The sequence below is a fragment of the Aspergillus bombycis genome (genome assembly GCF_001792695.1).
Source record: "Aspergillus bombycis strain NRRL26010 chromosome Unknown contig00002, whole genome shotgun sequence".
Lineage (NCBI taxonomy): Eukaryota > Fungi > Ascomycota > Eurotiomycetes > Eurotiales > Aspergillaceae > Aspergillus > Aspergillus bombycis.
In genome coordinates this window covers 929,256-946,159 of record NW_019170004.1, presented here as the reverse complement: position 1 = coordinate 946,159, position 16,904 = coordinate 929,256, and the positions used below count along the sequence as shown (strand labels likewise).

The window sequence follows — 16,904 nt, the reverse complement described above, 5'->3', positions numbered from 1 at the left end:
AGGTTGAGTGTCAACGCACTCGTCCTGTGCGGTCTGCACGGTCTAGACAGTCAAAGTGGGTTGTCCTTATTTGTTTCTACTACTGCGTTGACGCTCTACTCCTGATGCCGGTGCTAGAATATCTGCTCTTGCCAAGAGACTGGAAGCCCTGGAGAGTAGCTCGCATGCTCCTGACAGGTTTGTGCTCTTGTCTCATCCCACTGAGGTTATCTTGGGTACTTATAGAGTGGTTTATTCGTATAATAGTCATACCAGCCCTAGCCCGATCCATCAGCCAGTGCAAGGCCAAATAAACATTAGCAGCCATGCGAGCGGGAGGGGGCCTGATGATACAAGAAGCCCAGGAAAGAGCAATGATGCTACCCAGGCGGAGATAATAGATCAGTGTCTTGGGGCTCATGAGTCTGTACTCGGAAGCCTAGATGACCGTGCCGGAATAGACAACACGAGGGCTCGCGTACTAGAGGCAGCACTTCAAACTATTCGGCAGATATCCAACACCGGGCCAGTGTTCCCTATAGGTATTGAAGAACCCACAGATTCGACAATTCAGCTAACAGACTCGCCCGAGTCATTCAAGCCAGAGTTGTTGTACATGATAGCGCCAGGTACGGCTTTATCCCTCGGCAAATAACGACGATTAACAGAGTCGTGCAGGAGGCGATGATCGATGGCAAGACCATATCTCCAAGAGAACTCTTGAGCGAATGGTACTCGGCTTGATGGAACGGAAAGAACACGAGCAAGTGCTGTTTCAATACCAGGTGTGCATATATTCGAAGGAACTCTTCCGTATCTCCAGATGGTCTACAGTCCGCCAAAATCAAGCACTCGGCCAGCAGCTTGAACAATCCCAGAAGTATTACAAAGCAGCAGCCCTGAATGCGTTAAAGCAGATCAGTGTCTTGTCGTCACCAACCCTTGTACTTTTACAATCTTTACTGTCCGGGGTAAGTTCTTGCGATATCGTTTCATGAAGCAACATCTCATCCATTTTGTCCGAGTACACAGGCAATGCTCATGCAGTTTCTTGGAAACATGTCGCAGAGCTGGATGTTGACATCGTTCGCGGCTCGTACTATAACATTTCTCGGTTATCAATCATTGGATACAAATGCAAGCAGCGAGAGCGACATTGAGATACGTGCCTGTGTTTTCTGGTGTCACTACTTGGACAAAGTCCTGAGCTCGCTTTTCATGAAGCCACCATCACTTCCACAGTTGGAAGTTAGTCCAGTTCTTCTGTTGCACCTGGACTCCGGTTCATCCTCAGACGTGGTCAGATTCATGGGGCATATGGCATGTATATTGGAGAAGGCGCTCGAGGTGCAGTTGCATCCAAACCAAACGACCAGCAAAGAGCAAAGAGCAGCAATGCTGGATGATCTGATTCAAGAGACAAATAATCTTCGCACCCGAATTGATAAGGTAGGCTGCACAGCCGGGTCACAGCGAATCAACATCACTAACCATCGTAGCAACAATCGCGATTATCGGTATCAAGTACCACTAAGAACGACTGGGTCACAGCTGAATTTTGCTCCCACACCATGCTGAACAACTTCTTTCAGTCCCGATTCCGACTACTACAGGAGAAGGAAGACCGAGGGAGATGCCTGGAAAGCGCTCGTAAAGCGCTCTCTATTTTCATCGATTTACAAAGCAGTGCCGTTCAATCTAACCCATCGCAACCCGACGTATCATTTCTTACTTGGTAAGTATCATATGTCCTATTTCTCGCCCGTGTCCCTAACAAAATCCTCTTATTAGGACAATCCTTTTATTTCCCCTCCGTCCATTCTTTTCCCTATTTTGCAATGTGGTCAAGACTTCGAATATTCGAGACATGCAATTGATGCAGAGCGCCACATCCGCACTTGAGCCCTTCAAGACATTTATACCAGCAGACAGGCTGCGTCGGTTATTTGAAACTTTGCTCGACCTCTGTCAGCCTCTGTTCTTGGTCGACATGGAAATCTCTAATCAGTCGGCCCCTGGGGTGGATGCTACTGCTGCATCGATTAGTGTGCAAGACAGCATCGAGCAGTTAAATGCTAACGGAAGACTCACCGGGCCAGAATGTGTGGAGCTTGGTGTTGATGCTGCAGAGAACCTAGTGGGCTCTGAAGAGACAGTGTCGAGCATGCCCTGGGGCGAGGAACAAATGTTAGACCTTTTCAACAGCGAGCCATGCCTGGAATGGCTAGAGATGGTGTCGTTCGGTTTGCCGCAGCCTGATTCAAATGATTAGAATGACAATCCGGAACCTCTCTAAATGCTCGCCATGTACATCCTGCTGTTGATGGTAGGGATTTTATGTTATTTCATTTTATTTCCTCTGTGAAACCTCCATTCGTTTAGGATTTAGTATATATCTTCTTGTGTTCGTCCGAACCGAGCCGAATCTGCTTAGTAAACAAGTTATACCTCGGACGAAACTAGTAAAGGCGAATGAGAATCGCATGCAATGGTTCCACATTCTTCGGGATATTCCCTCGCCTCGCCACATGATCCGATCCCTTTCGCCTCGTCCGACCATAGCAAAAAGGGATTTAGGACGGGCCGAACTCATGCTTGCAGCCAAGCGAATGAGGAAGGGGACGCATAGCTGCGTTTCCTGTATGTGGACCTCTGTCAATAAGGTGTTATGTTAAGTAACCGCATCTGGACTGACATGAGCCCAGGCCGACGACGGAAGGTCCGCTGTATCTTCACTCCAGGTAACTCTGAAAGGTGCGTCCACTGTATAAGGCGACGATCTACATGTGTCCCACAGGGCTCGCATAAATCCGAGCATAACCATGACTCGAATCAAACCTCTTCGGGGGTCTCACAAGGCGCCCCAATGACCGTAAGGAATTCACCAAACGCCCATTCGGATGCGTCAGTTCATGTTATTCTGGCACTTGCGCAGCTCAAAGAAAGAGTCAGGATGCTTCTTAAGGATGACCAACAACGTGCAATGGGTGCGGCTGCCAACAGCGCAGCTCCTAACCCTGATACTGTGCAAAGTGGCTGTGCGCCTATCATGAAGTTATTGAATCATGAACTGGTAGGAAATCGCCATAGATGGAAGGTCTCGTGTTGTATCAGTCTTCTCACGATATGCAGATTGGTCAACCTCAGCCCAACAAAGAGGCTTTGTCGAATTTAACAATTCCCCAACGGAAGGACAGCGCTCACCATAATTTCACAAAGCATGTAGAAGAACGTGCTGATTTTCTATACGGACTTTGTTTGGCGTTGCCCTCCGAGTCAGAGATGGTCGAGATCTTTCGGACTCGAAGTCATTGGTGGCAGACGTGGCGTGAATCCTTTGCATTGGGCTGGGGCGAAGAAGATGATTCTGACCTACAGAGCTTCGCAATGCGGGCGTTTCGTACAGGGCATCCTTGCCTCCTGGCAATATTGCTTCTATGTTTTGCATTTAGTACCGGTGACTTTGGAAAGTATGTCCGTCCGGTGGAACAGTTGATTTTACATGATGATGATCTTGCTGGTGGCAGATATGGCCTCCAATGCTTGATGGCATTGGGACTATGTTATATGAGTTCCCTGCAGCCTCGGCGAGCGTGGATCGCGTACCGCAGGGCCAACACTCTGGCCCAACTGGCCGGTATCCACCAGACGCATAGGGACTCGGACGTCTTAGATTCGCTCTTTTGGCAGCTGTTTAGTGCAGATCGGTGGGTAAGCCTAATGATTGGGCTTCCGTACTCGGTTCCAGAGAACCTTTGCGACCTATACATCCCTCCCTTGGAAGAGACTACGCCGATCAAATTCCATGCACGGCATCTGGCTATGTTGACTGGTCGGGTTATTGATTGCTTGCAAGCCAAGAAAGAGCCAACACTTTCGGCAGTCATTAGAACCGATGAGCAGATCGATGAAGTTACCTCGCAACTGCCGGCAGGATACCTAGACATGGAGCAGATCTGTCTTTGCGAAGATGTTTCTGAGAGGCATGCACGGCTGTATCGGCTGGCAAACATTCATCAGCTCAAGGCACACCTATACTTACCATTCTTCTTGCAGTCTTCGGGTATAAGTGGGCAGGCGCATGGCCGAGCTTCATGTGTAAAAAGTGCACGGTCGCTGCTGGAGGCTTACTTATATCTGTATGAGAGTGACCCTACGACAGCGCGCATCGACAACAGCGTAAAGCTCTCTGGGTTTTCAGCACTTACCGCTGCGGCCATAGTCTTCCTTCATCTACTTGGAAGAGACACCTCGCGGGAGACACCATCGAAACCGGACTCCGACTGGTATGATCAGTCTCTCATCAGCCGGACGCGTTCTGCCCTCAAGGATTGCTCCGAAGACCAACCAAGCTCGCTCAGCGGACAATGCCATACGGCCCTAGATGAGCTAGTAACCAGTAGTCAATCCTTAGCAAAGGGGACCAGTCAACAAATCGCAGTGCCGTATTTTGGTATCGTGACAGTTAATCGCAAGTGTGATGACGGTGTTGAAAGAGCAGATGGGACCTGGCAAGATATTCCGACCGGCTTGGACGCGTTTGGGCCAGGAACTACAGACGCAGACCAATGCACTCTGCCGGTTTTGTTTGATGATTTATTGTTCTCATATGTTGGTCCATGGGTAGTTCCCAATCCGATTTATTCGGACTTGACTACTCATCAGGTCGATGCCTGGCTGGATTGGATATGAGGGCTCGACTGCGATAGTAATTTCAGAGAGTAACACCTTGCTTTCACGAATGCACGGAGTTCTTGGATGTGTACACCCCAAGACGTACACGGGATTTCTCTTTGGCTGCCTGCAGATCATCTTTATGAGTGGTAGCGTATTCAAAATTAGATTCTTGGGTCGGGACGGAGGGTGGGGGGGCAAGCTAGCCAACCTAATGCTTGCTCGCTAGCCTTGGTATGTACTGTGGATGTGCATAAGTTACTACTTAGGGGCCGTGAGCGTGAGCTGAATGCGAGTGAGCCTGTGAGGAATCGATGTGTCTTTAGGGTATCCACATTCAGGTGATCGGGATTTCCTCCGCAAGTCGCTGATTAGTCGCTCGGGCCGCCCACCCAATTTAGATGCAGCCCTTGTTGGATCTGCTCTGCTTCAGGTTCGAGCAAACCTGCACGATGAGTAATTGATCGGCGTTCTCTTGGGATGTGAAAGTTCCCGGACGACATCTTAGTATTTGGCTCATGTACGAAGTAACAGCTCCTTGCTATCTAGCGTGACACCCTCGGCGAGAGTGAAATTGCGACATAGATGCAAGGGATTGAAAGGGAGAACCTGCAAGTGAAACCGGCCAACCCTAGTACAAATTCAACATCGTCTTGGAATGATACTTCTCAGGGAGGCGTTCGTTTCGGTGTCTTTGCGGCTGAGAGTGATATAAGGAAAGCCAATTAGGGCAGCGGACTTCCGGCTGAGCTGAAGGTCTTCGTATCCACCGTGGGTCCTTTCCTTTTCTCTCGTTGGCTCGACAGGGATGATCTGTTTTTCGATTGCCTCGTTTAGCGACTATTAATGCGCATGAACCATTGACCTGCTGATCGCATGTTGCATGGGTCGAGTGTTAATTTGTCATTTATTGCCGCTAAACCCCAGCAGGTTTCTCGTATTATAAGACAAGATGGCTGCCAAATCTCTGGATTCAAATACACCAGGATTTTCCTCTACTCGCTTATCATCAGCGATTCAAGGCCATGGCAAGCGAAAAGCAGCTGCCATGGGGTTATCGATGGCGCTCATCCCGAGGCTTCATCATCTGTACTATTATCATCGCCTTGTTTGCTGGTATTTACCTCTAGTCGTGTAGCTCTGGTGGCGTCCAATGTCCTAACAACCCTTGGCCAGAAACCTTCCTATATGGCTTCGTGGTTCCCATCTTGAGTTATATGCTCGAAGATCGTCTTCGCATGGATGCATCCAATACCCAGCTGATGACCACTGCTGTTCTGACCGTCCATGGCTTCGTGTCTCTAATCTCCGCTCCCATCATTGCCCATTTTGCGGATAAGACGCCGAACCGGAAGGCCCCGCTGCTGATCGCTCTTGCAGGATGCTTCGCAGGTACCGTTTTAGTGGCCTCCACTTTTTCCAGTACGTACATCTATCACGCCTTGTAGTGGAACTTTCATTCAACTCACCGGCATATAGTTGAGGCGCTTTTCATCGGTCGGATCTTGCAAGCAGTGTCCGGCAGCGCGACCTGGATTGTAGGGTTTGCGACTTTGACTGACAATGTCGGCCTGGACCATATGGGCAAGGCGCTGGGAACGGCCATGGCCTTCGTGACAGCCGGCCAGCTCAGCGGTCCTATCGTCGCTGGTGCGCTACTGGAATTGGTGGGATACTGGCCAACCTGGAGCGCTCCGCTGCTGGTGCTCTGCCTGGATATTATCGCACGTCGACTGATGATCGAGAGCCGAGAACTACCGCTTGAGCAACCCAAGTCCCCAAAGCTAACCGCTCCTCGCGAGTCAGAGGAGAGCGAGAGGGCGCCGCTGCTTCCACCGCCGTCCTATACCAATGAGTCCCCAGATTACAATACAGTCGCCACAGAGACTGAACCAGTCGGATCATCTGGCTCATTTTATTGCATCATGTTACGTGATATACGCGTTGTATCTAGTGTAGCAAACACACTTATATTTGCAATCCTCATCGCCGCTTTTGATGCCACTCTCCCCCTTCACTTGCGCGATGTCTTCCACTGGAACACCCTCTCCGTGGGTATGATCTTCCTATCTCTCCAGGTTCCCTCTATGTGCCTTGCCCCTGTGATCGGATGGCTTCGAGATCGAGCTGGTGCCCGGTGGCCCGCGACGATCGGCTGGGTGCTCATGGCCCCATTGCTGTGGCTCTTGGGTGTTCCTGGCGACAAGAAATTCTCCTGGGCTAGCCCTGAGACCAATGGTGAAGCCATCTTCATCACAAGTCTGGTCAGTATCGGCATTGTTTTCACCTTGGTTCGCGGCGCGGGTACGATGCAGTTGGTTGGTGAGTCACCTTGGAGTTTTTCCCTCCCATTCACCTAGTATAGGGTTATGTTGATTAACATTCTTATCAGCTGCTACCAAGGACATGGAAGCAAAGAATCCGAAGATATTCGGAGAATTTGGTGGTAGTTCCCGGGTTTCCTCCATAGCTGAAGTGGCATTCAGCCTCGGTTCGATGCTAGGCCCCTTGATTTCAGGCACTTTATCCGAAGCGGTCGGTTATTACCATATGAATATGGTTATGGGTGAGTGTTTGTCGTGTCTTGTGTTGATTATATGTATGCTAATCGCATCATCAGGTGCAATCTGTCTTCCCGTGGCGTTATCGTGCTTCCTATTCTTTCGAGTTTGAGTGATGAGGTGGGTTAAAAATGGGGTTTGATGGAATAATAAGTTTTGTTATCAAGAGTGGACTTTATAATGTAGTCTGCATTTATAGCGGACCTAATGAGCAGGTACTATGCATATCTTCACTTGGAATATAATATACGTCATTCGATAGAGGATCACTACTTCCAAGGGTGTATATTCATGCTTATATACTGTACTGGCTTTCTTGATTCTGACACATATGATATTCTCACAACTGCATTGGCAACGGATACATCTCCCGGTCGTAAAACTAAGAACATAACAGTGACTCTCACAGACAACACACTGTACTGAATAAGAATCACCTAGTTCCACCGAAGCACTAACCGTAAGATCTCTGTGAGATGTCCAGCATCCACAGTCGAGAACCGCAGTCATAATCACGAAACTAATGCCCAAGCAGACGCACCACCGCCTGAGCATCACTCATTCACTATCTCAACAGCCAGACCGCCACCATCCAAAGCCTCCATGGTAGCATCACCCTAGAGAAAACAAGTCAGATAATCATCCTTCCGTCGACTCAGAACACACAAGCCACTTACCGCTTCACCTAAGGAAGGTCATCATACATCCACGGTTTCAAATGCTTATAGCAGTTGGCGCCGTCACACAAAAAGCCCTTAGGGCACATATTAGCTCCCTTGCACACGTTGTCCAGACAGTTACCCTTGTGGCACCAGCCACCTTTGCATTCCTTATAACTCAGGCAATGGGGATAGGCTCTGGGTTCCAGTGTGTCCCGCGTATCCATCTCGGCCGCGGTGTTGTAGTCCTCGATGACTTCGTCTTGGGTTGATATATGGTTAGTTCTTCTGCGCCTGGTACTGGGTATGGAAATCTTGAAAGATAGTTACCAGCTTCACCACGGGCATTGGGAGGTATGGCTATTGAAGCTGCTAGGCCGAAGAGAGAAAGAAGAACCACAGTCTGAGGCTTCATTGTGGAATGGATTAGGATGCAGTGCTGGGGCTCTGCTCAATAGTGGATGTGGGTATATGGCACACTTTGGAAGGGGTGTTGACATGCGAAGCATAGGAACAGGAGGACAAGGATGAGGAAGTTGTGATACATATACTTGGTATTTATAGCATTTATTTAGGTCAGTAGGTGAGCAGGAAATATTCATTTTTTTCATTGAATTAAACCCCAGCTGTGAATTAAGCTACCGACCGGTTTTGAGAGAAGATTATGATAGGATGAAGTCAACTGGCCTGGTGAATGAATACTTGTCCCTTTGTCTATATTCTACGCAGTCATTCAGATTTGACGTAGATTTCCTAGCCATCATTCCAGGCTTTGTAGTTATTTATAGAAGATATCGATAAAGAGACACATATGAACGACAGAGATAGTCAACCACATTAATCTAAGCCTGTTGGAAACTTAGGCTGCCGCTCTGCTTGGCGTGAAGTATCATATACACAAGGTAAATATATTGGTTGGGATCTAGCCCCAGATTTTGCAAGAAGGGTCCAATTTCGTCAGTCAGAGGCTTAGGTGAATGCAGTCAGATCTTTACAAATGTCTTCAATATTTTGAAATAGCCCTCGGTTTCAATCACACCGAGACCTTTTCATATAGCTGTTCATTTACAAGGGACTGTGGTCGTCTATTCGAGTCTTTGTGGGTAGAAGTAAAATAAATGGAATTATGATGCTGGACAAGGTATATATTAGAGCTTCCAATATGCTCAAAAAAACGGTTGTCTTTAGTGACGCAGATCTTGACAGGCGACTTGAAGCAGTAGTTCATATTCCGATGGAATGAAGGCAGCAAAGCCATGGAGCCTTGCTGTAGCAAATGTGCCTCATCCTCTCGACAAGAATTTTGTTATATGAACACAGTCGATGGGATCACCGTGCATCCAAAGATTTACTTTGCTGAGTGGAAGACAATATTTTCTTCTCTATCACAGCGACTCCGTACGTCAAATTCTATACCCAATGGCCACGAATTGGGCAAGGCGTCCTTTGCACGCTTATGCATGAGGGTGTCCCTTCGTAAGCCTGTAGAACGTATGCAATGTAGCGTTTCTTACCTTTCCGGTTTCATGGCGGAAATAGTACCGAGAGGATTCGTGTCAGTGTTGCACCTTATGAAACATATATACTAGTCCAACAAAGTCTACGAATGACATAGGGAAATAGGACTCGACCGAGGTATCCAGACTGATCCCGCTTGTGATCTCGGTAGTACCCGATCAATTGGGTAATGGATTCCCCAGACACGTCCCCACTGCTGATCATTGGTTTTTTCCGACTGCCACATATAAACAAAAGCCAACAAGGAACTACTCCTACCTACCTGTCAACTTTAGATATCTGCACAATTGCACTCACCTAAGATGTTCTCAAATCTATCGATTCCACCTCTGCCGGCAGTGTACCTTCTCGTGGGATCCCTCCCATTGCTGGTCATTTCGGAGTCCGTATCCCGATCCCACACTGGCACGGCCCTGTTCAAGATGCTCTCTTCGGTCGCTTTCCTCAGCGGGCCACTCTTTCTGACTTCGGGGGAGTGGTCTTCCACTCGCTCTCTGATCACTGCCGGCCTTCTTTTCTCCCTAGCTGGTGACTTTTTCTTAATTCCTTCGCGAAGCGAGTTCCACAATGCGAATTCCAACCCCCAACAGGAAAAGAAAATCTCTGTCTCCTTCCAGCTCGGAGTTGTCGCCTTCGCAGCAGCTCATATAGCTTATATCCTGGCCTTCTTCCAAGATAATGAGGTTATCTCGTGGGGAACCTTCGCAACAACATTCCTCGCAACTATGGCGGTCGCTAAATGGCTTGGCGTAATCTATCCTCCGCCGGACTCCTCGGCTGGGAGCAATGTGCTGGATCTCTCCCTTCCTGCAGACATGAAACCGTTGGTCCTGGTATATGCTACCATCATCAGCGTGATGTTTGCCACCGCAGCTTCGACGACCCCAGTAGATGTTTCGTCCTGCTGGCAGTATCAGCGAGTGTTTGGCGCGGCGATGTTCGTTGCTAGCGATGTTTATGTTGCAAAGGATGCATTTAAGAAATCTCTTGGAAGCCGTGGTTGGATTCAGAGTACTTTTGGGTATGGACTGTATTTCTGGGGGCAGATGGTCATCGCGGGGTTGGTGCAGAGCTGATCGATGTCGGTTGAGAGGAGCATGTTCTTATATTCGATAACTGCGGGAGTTTAGTGTTGGCATCCAATAAGAGATAGCTTGTTCCTGAATAAAGCTCAAAAAAAGACGTCTGTCAACCGTTGTCGAAAGACAGGTAGCGATATAGAAGACTGGTCATGTGGGTGGACTGTGCCCTAGTATGCTCCATGTTAATGTCGCATCGTAATTTCAAACACGCCCCAGATGCTGACAAGTAGTAGTGAAGTGGACATCAAATATATAACGCTATTCCGTCATTGAGTTTACAAAGTCGTTCCGTCATGTATTTCACCCAGAGGGTTAAGAAAGTAAGTATCGATAATACATACAAATCATTCCCCCGGGCCAGCTGTCTTTTGATGGCTTGCATGGTCATATGCTATATGGTTTGATCCTTTCTCAGTTTGTACGAAAATTAATAGCTCAGGCCTATTTCAAAGTGCCCGGAGACCTTCCAAGCTGTCCTGTACAACCTTTGATCGTAACGAAAGTGCAATATTGCCCTCTGACAAAGGGACACAGGTCTTGCAGGTGTATGGGCAAAAGACACTTCATCCTTGTCTAACTCGGGAGGATTTTGACTGAGTTCTCTACGAAAGCTCCAATCTATGGACCTCCTATCTCAACACACCCAATGCTACAACCCTAGTACTCCCGTTTGACTGTATTGACTTGAAGAAGCTTCACAGGCAAACTCCCTCTTTTCTTGGATGCGGCCTGTTTCCCCAAGATGCTTATATTCCCTTGAAGCTTTGTGGAGAAAGGGTCCAAAGAAGGCCAATATGGCCTTACATCCAGCTGTCGCTCGATTTGGAGGACTTTCTGTAGCAATAATCCCCTTGAACCTAAATCCATGCCTGCTGACCTAATATTGGGAGTTCAAAATTCACTCACAGTGCAAATCTCCGACTCTGCTCCCATAATAGAGTGGCCGAGTGTTCAAGGAATACCAGACTATAATGAAGACAACTATCTTGCAGTCTTATTCCTTGCTTAGGCTTATATTCTTTCCGCACGATGGGCAGAACTATTAACGTGTGTACCGGGTTGCAAAATCAATTTTACAACTGAAAATGAACCATCTGCTATGGTATCCAGCCATCAACGTGCGGCTGAGATCGACTTAGGATATCATACTGAAAAAGACGAAGCTAGTTATTAGGCGGCTATATTGTCTTCCGGGGGTTGCTGGTACATAACAGCAGGCTATAACCAGAGAACGTACTTATCTCCGTGGTCTGTTACAATCTCAGATACACTGCTCATTGGTGTTATCGGAGATCCTTCTGTTTCTGGTATTAAGATGCCATCATCCAGCACTGCCCTTGTATATCTAGCCCGGTTTTGTTCCCATCATCGCCTGTACGGCCAATGTTCTGCTGCTCTGGCTGCGGTACTTTATATTTCTTTTCTTAGTGGGGGGTCGGTATCACTTTCAATTCCAAAACAAGTCTAACGACCACAGTCGCCCGCAACATTTGCACAACAAGATATGGATATCGTTGGAGAGTATGGAAAACACCTCCCCTATTATATGACACTGAGCTCCAATGTGTGGGATATACGGTCTCTGCTCTGCAGCACTTTCTTTAATATAGATATCGAATACAACCTGGTCAGCGCTTGACTAAACCCTGTATTCGCAATAATAGATTCTCTTCTTGAAGCGAACAATATACCTATGCTCGCAAAGGTCCTAGCAAGTCGGGAACCTAAGTTAAGCAGTCTGTGGCTGGGTGTAATTATCATGGATATTGCCAGATCTACCTTGCGGGATATTCGGGATAGGTTTATAGCGCTGGATCTTAACGCCGCTGTCTGGACTGGTACGGAACAGTCCTTTATGACATTGAAGCCAGGCCACAGTGACGGTATAACAATACGCCGCGAAGATGAGTGTCGACTTCTCTTTATTACAGGTTGCGATGGATTTACTAGAGTTCCTCTTTACCCTTTTGGTGCGACTCTGCTGTGTAACACAGAACTTCAGGTCCAGCAGTATATATATTGCGGATGCCATTATTTTGAGTATCACTCTTGGAACTGGGGTCTTGTAAATAGTGAAGAACTTGAAAATCTGGGTATAAGTCTTGTTTCTGGCAACGAAAATAATTAAATATATATATACAAAAACAATATCTATTAGCACGACACGACCTTAAATTATTTTTGGAGTTATTGTCAGAGGCGGCTACACGCGGAATATTCAACTGGCTACGGTCAACAGGATATCCAGTTAATGAGAAGCCCATATACCAGCACTCATGGATTGATATTGAAAGCTCTAACGATAAGGGCGAGGATAATGTCGAATCAGGTAGTATGGAGGGGACCAGCTCACAGGAATTCATCGCGTATTTTAGGGAAATCCCGTGGTCGCCAGTTTGATAAATGTTCCACTGTTTTCGATAACCAGCCTTCTTGTAGGTGAATTTTCCATGCCCGTTATTCCAGTGCTTACATCTTGAGTTCCTGCAGGAACCTGCTTGCCCAGAACTTGCTGTCATATCGGGGTTTTCTCGTTATGATAATGGGACTACCCTACGTGTTAGCATCTGGTCACGTAGGTCATACTCAAGCGTAGCTTTAGTTTAGTGCGGAATGGGAAGCATATGAACGTTTGACACAGTAAGAACAAGCGATGATTGCAAAGGTATAGGCCTGGATGTTCCCGGGTGTTATATTTATACACCATTTCAATCCTTGCTTGACGGGCTGCATTCCTTATGACAGACAGCATAGACCTAGGATCGAAACAAAGGCATCTATACTTATTCATTACTATCGCGCTAAAAAACGCTCCATGATAGGTGCTGGTAGTGGTAAAACACAAAACTTGCTGTATGTCCACAACAGCCTAGTTGGAAGGCGGCGCCCAATAGCCGAGCTACAAACCGTCTCGAGGGTCTGTGAGCCCTTGGTAGTTTAGTATGAAGTGTGCCACATTGAATGTCCAAGGGTCTTTGTCTGCACCAGCACGTCCACTGAATTTGTTGGCGGACGAATACTGGACACCTTTATGTTACTCATATTAGCTAGACGCTCATTCTCGCTCTAGTTGTAAGCTTTTCAAGGAGGTTACGGGGCGAATAGAACCTAATACCTGGAGTGGGTTGCGTCTTCTTTAGCTGCACCCGAAAACCAGCGAGTTCGGAGCGGCTACTGCCTACCACAGTTGAATATAAACTGGACGATCGTAATAACAGGTCCAAGTCGCAGTAAAATGCACTTCCGTCATAGCAACTGTCTCTATCTTAAGTTGCCTCTTTCTGGAACTATAGTACCGTTGCTAGATTCTAGAATCTAGACCAGGCTATAGTAGAGCCTTTAGGGATCTCTCTAGTTATCTATTAATCAAGTGTATTAGATAATTAAATAGTATATTAGTTATAGAAAACAATCGTATATTCTACAGAGCAGAGTACCACTGTACTACTAGATAAGTGTGTGGTTTAATATAAAATAGAAAGGTTTCAGTAAAATTCTGCTAGAGGACTTAGTAACTACATAGAGTAGAAGATTGGTAGGGGCCTCACCCACCATCTCTGGCCACGAATATTTTGAAAACTCCACCCGGTCTGTATTTTATGGTATCTTGTTCTGCGATTGCCTTGCGGTAGCAAATAACGAAATAACAATACAGCCTTACATGGACCCACTATTGTCAAAATATACGTGGCCATAGACAGTAAGCACTAAAAGCCAGCATGGCTAGTGATACTAACTGCCAATCGATGGAGGGGCAAAGAAAATTCTTCTAGAAAACATTACTATAGAAGATCGGCAGGGGGCCCGCCCATAATTATTTGGGGGCCAATATACACTAGGTTTAAATTGGAATAGGTCTGAGTAAGAACTAATTCCTTGGTTCAATTGAGAACGCTCGGTTAGTAAACGTACTAAAGTCTCGCTACAAAAATAGCAGGTTGACACGAAGCGGCATATCATATTTCATCTACCGAAGGATGCTGTGTGCAAGATAGAAAGCACATGGTTTACTAAATGATTAGTGCAGGTTTCATGCAGACTAGTTGGATCAAAACGTGGCATATGGGGCCAGGTTGCGTTACATTCTTTCTGCTCCGTCATCCTTCAGGAACAGAAATATTCGCTGGCCCATGGGCAGATCCATATAATTTGGCATATTTATAGATTTAATTTATTCCCCTCTTGCAACGGGGTTCTTTAATATATCATATGATCTTCTTATGTTTCTATTGATACGGGTTCAACACATATAATCCTCTTCACACCATTGGGCTTACCCATAGTATTACTTTCCTTGGGGTCTCTTTTCATACAGTGCTTTATTTGGCTTGATGATACGAACACTTTCTTTTATAGGCGCCTGGCTCGTTGCCAGTGGCACTGCTCTAGTGCAAGCCGACAGCAGCTTTGAGCCGGCCAACTTCAACGTCACTGCAGCGTTAAAAGATTATGGCGTTGAGATATCCAGTATACCTGCCCTGACAAATTTGGTGCAGCGATCAACAGAATCGTCTTGCATTGCAGCTGTAGGTTTCTATCCATGAACACATCTGTTCCTAAACAACGCAGCGTATCTAACATGGTAATAGTGCGCTAGCCTCGACTCCATCTTTGGGTCTGAGAAAGTCCTAGCTCAGGAGGACACCAGCTATACGAGTTTCACGGACTCTTTCTGGTCTAATCAGCAGGCAGAAGTTCGCCCATCTTGTATTTTCAAGCCTGGCGTCAACACAGATGTTGCCATAGTTGTGTTGTTATCCCGGCTAACTAGGTGTCCGTTCGCGGCCAAGAGCGGCGGCCACGCCGCCTTCCGGGGCGCGTCCAGCAGCCCTGGGGGAATCACTATCTGGTTCACTGACATGAATGATGTGAGCCTGAATGATGATCATTCGATCGCATCTGTCGGCCCAGGAAACCTCTGGGGCCAAGTTTACAAGGCACTCGAACCGTATGGGCTGGCCGTTGTCGGCGGCCGTGAGAGTAGCCTCGGCGTGGGAGGTTTTGTTACTGGCGGTGGCATTGCCTTTCACTCAAACTTATATGGCTGGGCGTTGGATAATGTGGAAAGCTTCGAGGTGAGCCCTTTACTTTAGTCTTTATTCCTTTGATCCTGCAAGTGAACATCACATACTTACGACCCATAGATCGTGACAGCCAGTGGCCATATTGTGACTGCTAGCGCAACTCACTTTTCGGACCTCTACTGGGCTCTCCGTGGCGGAGGCAATAACCTTGGTCTCGTTACCAAGTTCAACCTGTATACAATCCCGAGTTCGATAATGCGCGGGACTACGCGCGCCTTTGAGGAAGCTCGACTCCCGGAGGTCGTCAGTGCTTTCGCAAGTGTCGCCCGTGGCGCAACATCTGATGGCAACGCCCAGCAGTACGTAGCATTCGCTCGGATGCAAGGAGTGACTGTCGCATCCGCAGAGCTCTCATACGCGCTGAATGAAACAGACCCGCCCATCTTTAAGCCATACAGAGACATCCCTGCATTGGCCGACACGACCGAGTCCAGGAGCCTAGTGGACTACTGCGAGTATATCAATGACCAAAATCCCGACGGACACCGGGAGATGTACTGGACGGTTGCGACGCAGCTGGATGAATCATTCGCCCGCTGGGCGGCTGAATACTTCTTCGAGGTCATGCCGCAAGCAGCCAACATCTCGGGTGGCAACCCTGTAATAATTTACCAGGCACTGACAGAACCGATGCTGGCCAACATGACCAAGTTTGGTGGCAATGCGCTGGGTTTGGATACATCACAAGGGCCGCTGATTCTATTCAACATGGCCTTTTGGTGGGATAACGCAGCCGATGACAATGCCGTCTACGCTTTCATTTATGATTACTACAAAGTCATCACCGAGGAAGCAAACAAGCGTGGGATTGCCCATCAGTATATCTATATGAACTATGGCAGTCAGTTCCAAGATGTCATTGCGGGATATGGTGCAGACAGCAAGGCCCGTCTGCAGAAAGTGGCAGCAACATACGACCCTCGTGGCGTCTATCAAACACTACAGCCGGGATACTTCAAATTAAATGGAGCCCCTATGCAATACTGATCGCAGACTTTGGGCTCGCTATTTTTTCTACAATCTGTATTGTTCTACCCAAGATATATGCGATTTAAAGGTGGACAGCATCAGAATGGTGCAGATAAATATAAAGCCTTGTGCCTAATACAAGAAAAGCAGCATACAAGCTTTACATCCTTATCTTGTAGACTGCGCCACCCAGAAATAAAGAAAATGAGAAATTACTTAACACACAGTTGTGTCATTGCAGATGGTGTTTACAATCTAATAGACCTTTGAGTTTTCCAGTCGATAGCTTGACATTGAAGTTGCAGCCTTTTTGTTATTGTGGGGTGGTCTTTATTGCTCTTTAACCACTATTGTCCTATCACGGTACGGTTTTCCCTC

The 16,904-nt window shown here is 47.3% G+C and overlaps 6 protein-coding genes across 6 annotated transcripts; 5 read left to right on the top strand and 1 right to left on the bottom strand.

The window, feature by feature from the left end:
* Window positions 1-595: 595 nt before the first annotated feature.
* On the top strand, window positions 596-2,251 carry ABOM_000742 (fungal specific transcription factor domain-containing protein; the record flags this gene model as incomplete). Its single annotated transcript, XM_022527872.1, has 5 exons — window positions 596-608; window positions 658-950; window positions 1,012-1,428; window positions 1,479-1,714; window positions 1,771-2,251. The coding sequence occupies 5 exons, from the start codon at window positions 596-598 to the stop codon at window positions 2,249-2,251; spliced, it is 1,440 nt and encodes a 479-aa protein (XP_022394495.1).
* Window positions 2,252-2,507: 256 nt separating this feature from the next.
* Window positions 2,508-4,671, top strand: ABOM_000741 (uncharacterized protein; the record flags this gene model as incomplete). The annotated part of the gene is made up of 3 exons (XM_022527871.1): window positions 2,508-2,619; window positions 2,685-3,052; window positions 3,112-4,671. 3 exons carry the CDS (start codon window positions 2,508-2,510, stop codon window positions 4,669-4,671), a joined length of 2,040 nt encoding a protein of 679 aa, XP_022394347.1.
* A 1,007-nt stretch (window positions 4,672-5,678) lies between these two features.
* ABOM_000740 (MFS transporter) lies at window positions 5,679-7,326 on the top strand (the record flags this gene model as incomplete). Its single annotated transcript, XM_022527870.1, has 5 exons — window positions 5,679-5,769; window positions 5,830-6,075; window positions 6,133-6,975; window positions 7,046-7,219; window positions 7,274-7,326. 5 exons carry the CDS (start codon window positions 5,679-5,681, stop codon window positions 7,324-7,326), a joined length of 1,407 nt encoding a protein of 468 aa, XP_022394494.1.
* A 442-nt stretch (window positions 7,327-7,768) lies between these two features.
* ABOM_000739 (uncharacterized protein) lies at window positions 7,769-8,288 on the bottom strand (the record flags this gene model as incomplete). The annotated part of the gene is made up of 4 exons (XM_022527869.1): window positions 7,769-7,831; window positions 7,892-7,899; window positions 7,959-8,135; window positions 8,204-8,288. 4 exons carry the CDS (start codon window positions 8,286-8,288, stop codon window positions 7,769-7,771), a joined length of 333 nt encoding a protein of 110 aa, XP_022394667.1.
* Window positions 8,289-9,693: 1,405 nt separating this feature from the next.
* Window positions 9,694-10,467, top strand: ABOM_000738 (lysoplasmalogenase; the record flags this gene model as incomplete). Its single annotated transcript, XM_022527868.1, has 1 exon — window positions 9,694-10,467. The coding sequence occupies one exon, from the start codon at window positions 9,694-9,696 to the stop codon at window positions 10,465-10,467; it is 774 nt and encodes a 257-aa protein (XP_022394668.1).
* A 4,337-nt stretch (window positions 10,468-14,804) lies between these two features.
* Window positions 14,805-16,544, top strand: ABOM_000737 (FAD-binding oxidoreductase; the record flags this gene model as incomplete). The annotated part of the gene is made up of 3 exons (XM_022527867.1): window positions 14,805-14,999; window positions 15,063-15,548; window positions 15,618-16,544. 3 exons carry the CDS (start codon window positions 14,805-14,807, stop codon window positions 16,542-16,544), a joined length of 1,608 nt encoding a protein of 535 aa, XP_022394661.1.
* Between the last annotated feature and the right edge of the window lie 360 nt (window positions 16,545-16,904).